This window comes from Simochromis diagramma, unplaced genomic scaffold, assembly GCF_900408965.1.
Source record: "Simochromis diagramma unplaced genomic scaffold, fSimDia1.1 OVJJ01000603.1, whole genome shotgun sequence".
NCBI lineage: Eukaryota > Metazoa > Chordata > Actinopteri > Cichliformes > Cichlidae > Simochromis > Simochromis diagramma.
Window position 1 is genome coordinate 5,647,822 of NW_024387414.1, and position 12,167 is coordinate 5,659,988.

Below are 12,167 nucleotides of genomic sequence, written 5' to 3' on the forward strand. Positions count from 1 at the left end.
TGTGTGTGTGTGTGTGTGTGTGTGTGTCAGCCCTCCCGATCTGTGAAATGGCAGCAACACGAAGAGCAGAGGCGGTGTCGGTGTGTGTGTGTGTGAGGTGGTGACGACGCCCATCGGGCCCTGTGTCCCTGTTATTAATCGAGTCAAAATCTGTATTCGCTCAGTCGTGCGAGATCAAACATCTTAATCGTTTATTAGAAAGCACTGAATAACAACACAGACATACACAATATTCACATGAAAAATTTGAAGAAAAGAAGCAATATCATTTCTTAAGTCGCAATAGGGCTTATCAGTACACTGAAAAAACACTGACGTGTGGAAATGGAGCAAGATGCAAACACTGTTTAGTGCAATACTGATTTATTGTATAGCTTTTTGTTCTGGGGGTGTGTACATAATGTTACAATGTGAATAGGTGACGCTGCATTGAACACCCAGTTATATTACTCAATTGTCTGTGCTTCTTCCACTCAAGACAATAAACGGTTGTAACCAGGCTTCATTCTGCTAGGTTCATTACCTCACTGTTGACTCTTCTGCTTCCATACTGTAGCCATAATTTTATGGGCCAGCCATGTCTCCTCATGCATGTTTGTGCAGACAGTAGGTCTGTCCACAATTAAAAGTATTCCATTCAAAAAAAAAAAGAAGAAGTCATTACCCATAACTGAGACATTCCTTGTCCACAGATCCACATTGGGCAATTCCTACAGCCACATCTTGGGCGATCGTGGTTCAAGAGTTGGGAGTTTGCCTTGTAATCGGAAGGTTGCCGGTTCGAGCCCCAGCTCGGACAGTCTCGGTCGTTGTGTCCTTGGGCAAGACACTTCGCCTACTGGTGTTGGCCAGAATATGGCCAACACCAGGCGCGATATGGCAGCCTCGCTTCTGTCAGTCTGCCCCACGGCAGCTGTGGCTACAACTGTAGTGTGAATGTGTGTGAATGGGTGGATGACTGGGTGTGTAAAGCGCTTTGGGGTCCCTAGGGGGGACTAGTAAAAGCGCTATACAAATACAGGCCATTTACCATTACTCTCTGGACCCCATATATCTTTAATTTTAGTTTGGTCTCAGTAGTTTAACAACATGTGGACCCGCGTTATGATGCCTGCTCAGTGCCACATGGCCCTCAGACACCATTATTAGCTCTCTTGCAAGTATAATGAAGCATTTAGAGCCAAAACTATTCCCCTCAGAAGATAAAGTAAGACAGTAAATGTTTACATTACAGTGATTTTGTTGATATGACCATTTAAAGCTGATACCTTTGCTGATGTTTGTATCTCTTTGCTAAGATAATTGCTCACGCTCCTACCCTACCTAGAGTAAATAGTATCAACTTCACAGCAAGCTGTAAACACAAGAAGCCAAAAAAGGTTTTAAATATCACTTTTTTTAAAACATCTCGTCAGTGTCCTATGTCATTGTATATCTGTGTGTTCTGTCCAGTGTATGTATGTGTACAGTGCATTTTTCTCTTTCATCACTGGGTTCAGGACATACATGCTGACATTCTGTAAAGTGGTGGAAACAGCAGATCACACAGCTCTGTTCTAAAATCCTCCCTTCACATAAAATGAGTTAGCCCTCCCTCCCTCCCCAGGATCAGCAATTTCTTCCAACGTTACCACCAACCCCACAGTTGTACACAGTGCTCACAGACGCTGGACTGCTTAGGGTGGAAAAACTGCATCTGATTCTTAACAGGATTCACATGAATACTGCCTGAAGCAATATATTTTCAGTAAATATGATATTATTTGATTGAGAACATGTCAGCACATACTTTACGTTATGTATTTAGTAAATATTTCGTGTATACAGTAGTTGATCATATATTCTTGGTTCTTTTTAGACTATTGTAGTACGACACCCAGTGAACACTGAGTCTTTGTACTCTGATGCTCCTGAAACAATCTACCGCTTCCCCTTTATTCCCCTGTTAGTCTGTTTTTAGCTCAGTCTCTGAGCCAGCTGCCTGCTGCTATCAAATGAAAGCAAGCTAATCAGATTGTTAGAAGATCCTGTCCTGGTCTGCCCTGAGGGCATCTTAATGACAAATTGTACACATTACCACAGACATTACTAACCTACTGGCTTTACCACACCACAAACCGCTGCACCACTGCCTTTGAGTAACTGCAGATACCCTTGAGTCAGCTTTACCCAGTCATCAGAGTGCATGTGAATGAATCTATGACTGACCTCCAAATGGTGGCACAGAATAAAATGTGTTATTGTGGCAATAGCTGATGGTGAGTAAAATCTTGGTGATTTAAAAAACCAGAAGTACCTTCTTCTCCATTTGGCCGTTACGAGACGATTTAAATGAGAATTGACTAGGGTGAAGACAAACTTCTCAGAACTGAACAGAAGAAAATCTATCTCTGCTTCATTCGTTTCTCTCTGATCCACTGCTTTGTATTCTGCCCATGATACAGCAGCAGAGATGCTGATAAGTTGTGATTACCGCCTGCATGCTGAGTTCTGCGTAGCCTCCAGGGAAGCTGCATTGCCTGAGACTTCCAGGAGCTCAGGAGGGGTTTGAGTCTTCAGATCACTTTTTTCCCCTCTAAATGCAGTCCTGTCTTCGCCATATCCAGCCACAAAAAAGCAGAACATAGAAGAGCAGTCCTTATAGAGCTAGCTTCCTCCCAACAAACATTTCAGCTTTTGTTTGATTTCTTTCTGCAGCCTTCTAGCTAAGACCTGAATGCATAATCTGCTCTCACTGTTTGGTGTTCGTTGATAAAACATATTTTTAGCATGTTTTTCAGGATTTTGAGTGGGTGGATTTGAGCTCAATGATGAATAATTGTTTGGAAATGATGCAATAGATTAAGAACTGCCTGAGAATGGGTTTACACTGAGTTTGCTGTCATATGCTATGTTGTAAAATAGCCATAGATTCCGTTTTGAATTGAGTTTAAGCATCGTTTTAGCTTTAGGTTCAGGTGAACTACAACAGCTAATCTAAAGTCGGTTCGATTTTTTGTCTGATGCAGCACTAATCTCTCCTGTTTTCACTCGTGGGAAAATGAGAAGTGTAAATTGCTGACATTATTTTATGTTAATGTTGTGCACACTTGGAGACTCATGCATAATTAATGCCTATGTCCAAGAATGTGGATAAACATATTTTTAGCAGTAGTTAATTATCAGGTTCACGAGTGGTTCTGAATCTGCTTTATCCAGCAGAGTAAAGGACCAGAGGGGATAATAGCTGGTTCTCTGTTCCTCTTGAGTTACATGGTTCTGGGCACAAAGGTGTGGTGTATTTCAGGAGGATCATGTAGTGACCAAGATGTTTATGCTTTTAGTGGCTCATCAGGTGGTTGAACATTATAGAGCAGGGGTCTCGAACTGCAGGCCTCGAGGGCCGGTGTCCTGCAGATTTTAGATCTCACCCTGGGTCAACACACCTGATTCAAATGATTAGTTCATTACCAGGCCTCTGGAGAACTTCAAGACATGTTGAGGAGGTAAATTAGCCATTTAAATCAGCTGTGTTGGATCAAGGACACATCTAAAACCTGCAGGACACCGGCCCTCGAGGCCTGGAGTTCGAGACCGCTGTTATGGTGGAACCTATGTTAAATCTAGTTTCTTTTCCTTGCAATTTGTTTTCCAGCCTAAAGCATGAAGTGAAAGAGGACTGTTACTGACACACAGCAGTGATACTTTTGTAGTCCAAACTGTACATGTAGCTGACATAGAAAATCCATAACATTTTGTAGACCTCAACCCAACCCAACTCAACACCAAGATGCCATTTCTTCAGGGGTTTTTTTTGGTTTTCAGTTACAAAATAATGTAAATTTTAAATTGGTTTGCAGTGTTTTTTATAATAGTTTGATTTTATTTTTAATGATCAATGAAAAATTAAAACTTATATCTATCTGGATGAGTAAAATTTTGTAAATATGTATTTGTATTGCTGTGACTAACTTCTCTTTAGTTAAGGACAAAATACTTGCTTAAAGTCATAATTAAGGAGAGATGCTAGTGTTTTTCCCTGTAGCTGTCGTTCTGCCTTATTTGCCTTATGATCCCCAACAGCTCAGAATAACTCAGAATGATGTTAGTGTCTTCGCTGACTGAGACAGGATGGGAGAGGTAAGGAGTGAGACGTTCTGCTGCAGAGCAACAGACCAAATCCTGATATGGCGACAGCTTACTGAAGCTATTATTGTAATGGAGGTTTTCTGGGATGGCAGAGCTACTGCTAAGCCTTGCTAAATACAATAGGTCAGACTGCATCTGTGTGGCTTTTGGCTCCTGCAGCTATCCCACCAAACATACACACTCCTATTGAATTTTCCATCTGTTGTAGCACCAAGATTAATCTTTGTATTCTGTGTGAGTAGTGAGTAGCCTCATAGGAAGCAGCGGTGAGAGCTGTTGCCCCAGGTAACTGTTTGGGTTGGAGGTAATTAGCAGACGTGTGAGTCTTTACTCACCGAAGGCAAAGGACAAAGTGTTTTTTAGCAAAAGTCATTCACTCCGAGGAACATTGTTAATTAGGAATGAGATCATTTTTTTTCTTCACAGTCAAGTTAATGTTCTCAAGATAAATTTACAGTCTGGAGGGGTTTTTTTTCCTGCCTTTAAAATTGCAGGGAAAATTGGTCATTATAAAAATTTTATGTGTGCCTTTTATAATATATAGGCTTTTGATGAACCGCCAGGATCATAGATTTGTCCAGAACTGTAGTCATCTAGAAGTAAGAAGTCACCAATCAGTAGGAAACTCACACAGCTGGAAATTTAAAAAAAAAAGCCTGAAACAAGATTTAAAGGGACCTATTGCACTTTCTTTTCTTTCTTTCTTTTTTTTTTTTTTAATTTTCCATCACTCACAATCAGACAGGCAGATAACTTTATAACTGTTGTGCTGTTTCAGCAGTTTTGGTCTACTCTTGTCTGTCAGTGAAAGAGATATCCATGTCCCAGAAACACAGAAACCCCACCCACTTGCAGTTCAAACCTTCTTTTTGGTCAGGAGCAGCCTATCAGAAAAAAGCAGGCTTAAAGGGAGGGTGGCCTTCAAGGGAGAATAGCTACATGAGCTTGTTTCAGGCAGAAAATTAATTGAGTTGCTAATCAAAGGCCTAATATGAGACCAGATATAAGATAAGATCCTTGAGGTGTTAATCATGCAAAGACACTCTAGTGAGAGCTGGAACGGAAACTATATGATAAAACAGTTATGTCTGTGAAGGTTGTCAGTCATCCAGGTCATCGTAGTCTAAGGAGCTTGTAAAGAAAAGCGTCTGGACTTCTTAGAATAGAAGACCAAACGCTTTTCTTTACAAGCTCCTTAGATAAAACAGTTACAATGACAAAAGATTGATCTGTCTTTTACAGGTAAACATAAGGCAACCAGACTTCAGTGGTGGACTTCAGAGAGATGTTCTGATGTACACTTGGAGCTAACCCAGAGTACTTAGGCTTATTTCTGAAGCTTTGCTGCACCTTATATGGTCCTCACAAGCAAATTAAGGTTGTCAGACTGTCATCATGTGCACAGTATAGTCAGACACAGCATCAACTGGAAAAGTGTCAGAATGCAAAAGATACAAACAACGTGAGACCATACACACCTGCTTTACGACTTTTAACCAGACACGCTGACTCATTTGCTGATGCAGACCTTGAGTTGCTTTGTATTAGTTTGACTTTTTTCCCCCGTTGAGATTGTTAGAAATTATGATCATTTGCTAAGGTTAAAGTGCTTCACCACAGTCCTGCCTAAAGCTCAAACAGAGATTTAAACACAATACAGCTAATGCACAAAGGAGTCTAATCGGTGCATCTAAAGTGCATATTTTCAACAATATCGCATAACATGAACAAAATCTAAAGAAAGTAAAGGTTCATAAAGACAGTATTTATTTTCTTTAATAAATGTTGTATCAAATCTGGACACATACACACACACACGCACACAGACATATATATACACATGCAGATGTACACTCATCCCCCCTCCAAACGCCTTCAACGCTTATTCCCCTCCGATGCTGCAGGCCCAGATGTACTGTCTACATTGGCTGTCTCCCTCCCTTTACCCATCCCTGTTGCTTGTCATGTGTTTCTTTGGTGTATTAAGAGTTTTTTCAGGTGCTATGTGCAGAGGTGTTTTTTTTCTGTTCTCAAACTGATCTCCCTATTGAAGCTCAGTCTGGGGGGAGTTATTTTTTTTTCTCCTTATCTTTCCTCATGTGGTGCATTTTGCATTGTTATACCTCTCTGACCTGTCTTCCCCATGTGATGTTTTTGTGTAATGTATGTATGGTCGGAGGATAAGATGGTGCCGCCATTGCGTGCAATAGGTCGGCAGCATTAACATGAAATTTCCCTTTGTGGGACTAATAAAGGTATCTTATCTTAAATCAATCAAATCATAAACAGCTGTCCTGCTTGGTAGAGCAAACCAACAGCTAAAGAAATATTGAGGTTATTTATTTTTGTTGTTCACATCATGGTTAGGCAGAACAGTTTAGAGTAGGGTCTTCTAAGAAGCCTGACAGCTACATATTAAAGGCTGAAGTGAGTAACTTCCCTGGGCACAGAAAACAAACTCAGTTAGTGGGAAATGAACTCAGATGTTTTTTTTTCCTCACTACAGGCAGACCACATCTACATTTTTGGACTGGCACTGCTCATTTTGTACCCGTGCTGTGACCAAACTCAAATGTCACCACATCTCACACTGAGCTAAGGAGGCAAACAAGTCATCTTCACTTTGAGTGTTTAAAAGTTGGAAAAATACTTCAGAAAAGTCAAATTTTATGGTTTTGTTTCGGTGTTGAATGCGTGAATGTTGCCACATCTGAGCCGTCAACAATCATCTCCCTCTGACAGTCATTCCCATATCATCTAAATGCAATATAACACCCTGGCCGAGCAGAGTGATTGCTGCTTTATTTAGAAACACTCCACTTTTTCCTGCATTGTGCCTGGTGAGTTAATTTCATGAGGAAGTGCTCGTCTGCTCCAACTAAAAAAAAAAAAAAAAATCCCTACTGACATGGAGGTAAGTGTTGTGGTCAATGCGATTTAAAGCCTTCAGGGAGACTGATTTTAAAAGCTTTATATTTTATTTATAATCTCTAATTGAGGAAGGTAGCTCTCTGTGTGCTTGTGAGATTTGTGATGTCTAATCCAAGTCCGGCCAGATGCCACAGAAAGTGATGAAGTTTATAACACTCGTGCTTGTTTGTCGAAAGCCCCTGATTATCAGCACAGTCTAATTAACTGACTGTTCAACCAGAGGCTGTTTATTAAACACATCATAGGTCAATCTGGTTATAAACTTTTGCTACTGAATCACAGAAGGAGGAGAGTTATAGTGCTGTAAAGCCTGATGCTCAGTCACTGCAGTATTGAGCCTTTAAAAAGCGTTTGCTCTAGTTAATGTATATTTGAATAGCAACAGAAAAATGCATCTGGTCAGCAACTAATATTTTTTTTGTTTTTATGGGTTTTAAAAAAAATATCTGTTACATGTTCAGAAAATTTGACTCACATCTTGTTATCTTTTAACTCTGGTTTTCTTTTCCTGCTATAAGTTCTTTCCATTAGAAAAGATCCAGGATCACTCTCAATATACCAAATACATCACCTGTTGTTTGTGTAACATTTCTAATTTGACTGCTGGCTTGTTGCTGACATTAAGGATGCACATCAGATGGCAGGCTAGACTCACATGAATAAATAATTGGGCATTCGTGTGTAGAATATATTTTTTTTAAAAAGGATCAAAGTCTTATTTAAACTGTCAGTACAATCGATTGCAGTTGCTGTCATTAATGGATCAGGAAGACATTTAGTTCTCAGATTATACCCATGTTTGTTTGGATTGTAAGCAGTTAATGTTGTGATCAGCTGAATGTTAAACCCTTGCTGATATGACTGCTGGCATTAACCTTCAGGCTTATACATTCACACACACATGCATAAACACACGACTGATGGATTTTTTCAATTAGTTCTTGACTAACAGCCCCACAGTGAATCTTGTGTTTATAGAGATCGTAATGTTTCATTTTCTATCTAATATGGAGAGGTGTCCATTTAACTTAATGAGCTTTTCAGTAGCTGCAGTTTGTATTGCTTTATGTTTATTTATAACAATACCTTTTTAGCTAACCTTTCTATTACAAAGCACTGATTTTCCACACATTCTCAATCTATCTTAATGCATACTCCTATTTGCACAGTATACTCTTCATTTTGGAGTGCCTGCACTGTGAAATTCACCCAAACCAACAACTACATTTCTGTTCTATTACATTCGGATGGGGTGCTATGTGTGCTTCTCTTTTTCAATCATAATATACAATGCCTCTGGCGCTACTTTAGATATAATTGAGAAAGAAGATGAAGCATGCACTTCCCAGCAACCCAGAGTGATGTAAGGACAGCAGAGGACTGTTGCCGCAGCCATTGCATCCCCATTATCTGCGATGGTGATGACAGGTTTACGGTAGAAACCTACAGTCTGTTTTGGATAGTGTTTTCGAAAAGAAAAGCCCCTTCCTCACTTATTATTATATACAAACGTGCCATTATTCACTGTATTTAAACATTTTCCTTCATTCTTCAGTTTCTTGCTTTAATGCCAACTCCACTTCACTTGATTAGCCATTATTTTATTGAAAACTGATGCTGCAAAACTGAAAAAGTATTTGACATTCTTTCTGTTTTTTATGCTTTTTGACTTTATTTCGTGCTGATCTCACAGAGATTCAAAGTTCTTTCTGAATCTGGTTGTTGTTTTTTTAAGCTGAATGACTCCAGAACTGAAATAATCATAATTACACCTTCCTCCAATGGAAATAGTATTGAACTCTCTTCTAGTCTGAGCTTTGTGTTTGCAAAGAGGCTCAAAACCGAAAAGACTCTGAGCTCTTGTTTAATATACAGACGTCTAATATCATGCAATTCTGTTTAATTCTTCTTAGACACATGTAAAAAATTCAGCCATTACTGTCACAGTCCGATTTAGAATAGGTCATCCATCCTCTTATTTGTTTCAGACTTGATTACCATAGTGGACTTTATTCAGGCTTCAGCATACACAGAATGCATGTCATTCAAAATGTCGCTACCAGAGTTTTAACACAAAGAAAAAAGAGTGACCATCGATGGCCTTCAATGACCACAAAAATTTCAGCACTTGTTGCAAAATTTCATCTTGAAAATTGAGACAATGTCATAAATTGCAGGGACAAGGTAAAAAACTTGGGCGTGTGGTTCGACATGGTGCTCTCCTTTGAGTCTCATGTAAAAGAGATAACAAAGACCGCCTTTTATGATTTGAGGAACATAGCCAAAATCAGACAGGTTTTGTCAAGCGACACTGCAGAGGTTCTTGTCCATGAATGCTCTTCTTTCTGGGCTACCAAAGAAAAGTTTTAGAGGCCTACAGATGGTGCAAAATGCAGCTGCTCGCATTATAACAAGAACCGGGAAATACATTACCCCTGTACTGAGATCTCTTCATTGGCTACCTTGTCAGGTTCGAGCAGATTTTAAGGTCCTGCTGCTCACCTACAAGGCTTCAAATGGATTGGCACCTTCATACCTCTCCGACCTTTTACACCTTTGCGTTCCATCCCGTGCTCTACGATCTCAGCACTCTGGCCTTCTAAAGGTTCCTAGAGACAGAAAAAAGACAATTGGAGAGCGTGCTTTTTCTTTTCGTGCCACGTTTCTGTGGAAAAGCCTCCCTCAAGATATTAGGCAGGCATGCTCTGTGGAGGTTTTTTAAACTAAGTTGAAGACACATTTGTTCACCCTATCTTACATGTCTTAACTCTATGCCTTCTAGTTTTTAAATTCTTACTGTTTTTAACGTGTATTGTGTTTTTACTTGTATCACTTTTATTTATTTATCTTTTTAGTTTCAAATAGCTGTACAGTGCTTTGTAATAAATAAAGTTATTATTATTATGATTAACTGTTAGTTTTAGAATTGATTTTAAGATTTTATTGCTGGTTTCTAAAGCCCTACACACTCTGGTGCCTGCCTAGATCAATAAGATGCTGACTCCATATGACATTATTGCTGCTTGAGGTCTTTTGGCATGGCTTTGTTTCTGGGGTTTTTAGTCACTAAAGCTGAGCCTTTGTAGTCAAGACTACTGAATTCCATAGCTGAGGACTTTAGGCGTAGAAATTCTTTAACCTCTTTTAAAAAAAAAAATTTAAAACACATTTTTGTCATGCTGCACCGTTTGCACTCATGACATGGGATTATCTCTAGGATCTTCAGAGAGCAGATTTCAAGTTACTTAAAGTTACGGAAAGTCATAGCAAAAGGAGCAAAGCAGCCCAACATTCAAAATCAGAATATTTTATTAATCCCGGAGGACATTATGTTGTCACAGTCGCTCCATGACACTAAGAACAGTACCTAACTAAGTTAAATAAAATAATACAAAATATAGCAAAAAAGCTCTAATTACAAATCTCCCAGTATATTACACTACTATACTATTATATGCTATTATACTAAAATTAAATGTATACAGTTGACACTGAGGTGCCCCTCTTATCATTTTGACTTTTTATTATCGCTGTAGAGGATGCGATATTAATGGTGTGCAACGATTGCAGTGTGTACTTGGGCTTTAGATAGAGGAACTGTACAGAGAGATGACCTCAGGCAGGAATGATTTCCTGTGTCATTCAGTGGTGCATTTGACTAATCTCAGTCTCTCACTGACTGTGCTCCTGTGACTGGCCAGTACGTCATGGAGTGGGTTGGAGGTATTGTCCAGCATTGTCCTTATCAAGGACAACATCCGCTTCTCTGACGCCAGCTCCACCCCCACAGTGTTACTGGCCAGTAACTGATCGGTTTATTGAGTCTGTTGGCATCTGCCATCCTCAACCTGCTGCCCCAGCATGAAACAGCATAAAGTACGGCACTCGCCACAACACGACTCATAGAAAATCCTGACCATTGTCATCCAGACAGTTCAACTATGAAAATCTGAAGATCATCTAGGTGTGTTCTGACAAAATTCAAATTCCTCCTGCTCCTGACAAATGTAAACCAAATCCATGTTTCTAAAAATGGTGATGATTTGATTGAGCAGGGGTGGGAGTGATCAGACCTGTGTGCCCACTTTAGCTGCCAAGGGGTGTAAATTCAGTTTACACAGGTCCAGTTGGTATTGTGTAACTTTATTGCTATTTCACAATACTGTAACTTATCAAATATGTAGAATGATGGACAAATGGATCGTCTGACTCATTTTCTTGTCTCCTCTCTTCGCACCTGCAGGGAGATAGAGGAAGAGCTGGAGGTGGTGTGGGAGGCAGCAACAAGGGAGAACCAACAGATGAGGGAGACTCTTTTGGATTCCAAACTCACTGGGGACCTCCACAGTTGGCCTGCTCATGCTCCAGATGAGATCACTACATCCTCCCAGCAGCAGCAGCACAAGCATGGGCTGGATTTCTATTGCTGAAATACCTAGAGCAATAACCTGCAGGTGTGCCTGTCTGCTCAAAATAGACTGCTCAGATAACTGCCAACTTGTTATAGTCATCATGTCAGCCTGCAGACATCCAGCAGCTTGCCTTTGTGTCAGTTTGTTGTTCTATCTGAGTGATACCTGAAATCTGTCTGGTGGATGGAAATATTTGCAATACATGGACAGAAACAGTATTCACTTAACACAGTCAAGCTGGTGAGGAAGACTTGGCTTGGGCACTAGTGATGGAAAGAAAAGCATCTTGGATAACTTTTATTTCTAGAAGTGAATGACTTTTGTATATTTTAGCATATATTTGTATTTTTTAAATTATTATTCTCAGGGTTTTATAAAACATGCAAAGTATAGTGCCATACAGGATAGTGAAGAGTTGCAAGTGGCACTCTGTGGTTATTACTTTTTTTGTTGCTAAGCGAAGGTTGCCATCTGCTGGACAAATGTAGTAACAGCATTTTTTACTGTCATGTATTTGCGGGTCTACATTTTATACAATGAATGAGAAATGCTTTCCTGACACTGTTTGAATCCCACAAAATTAAAACGACAAAAGGGCACAAATTTTTTTTCATGTAGAATTGTGCATATATACGCGGTTATTTACAGACTTTTTACAGACCTTTTTTTGGACTTGCAGTTGTATTTTCATTACAC

At 39.7% G+C, this 12,167-nt stretch overlaps 1 protein-coding gene across 2 annotated transcripts in view; it reads left to right on the top strand.

Annotated features, from left to right (window-relative positions):
• Positions 1-12,067, top strand: part of cep89 (centrosomal protein 89) — a 55,604-nt gene extending 43,537 nt beyond the window's left edge. For both annotated transcript variants that reach the window (XM_040011115.1, XM_040011116.1), the window contains one exon: positions 11,303-12,067. In XM_040011115.1, the coding sequence (XP_039867049.1) occupies positions 11,303-11,489 (187 nt within the window). In that variant the 3' untranslated portion in view covers positions 11,490-12,067. The remainder of the gene's footprint in view (positions 1-11,302) is intronic.
• Positions 12,068-12,167: the final 100 nt, after the last annotated feature.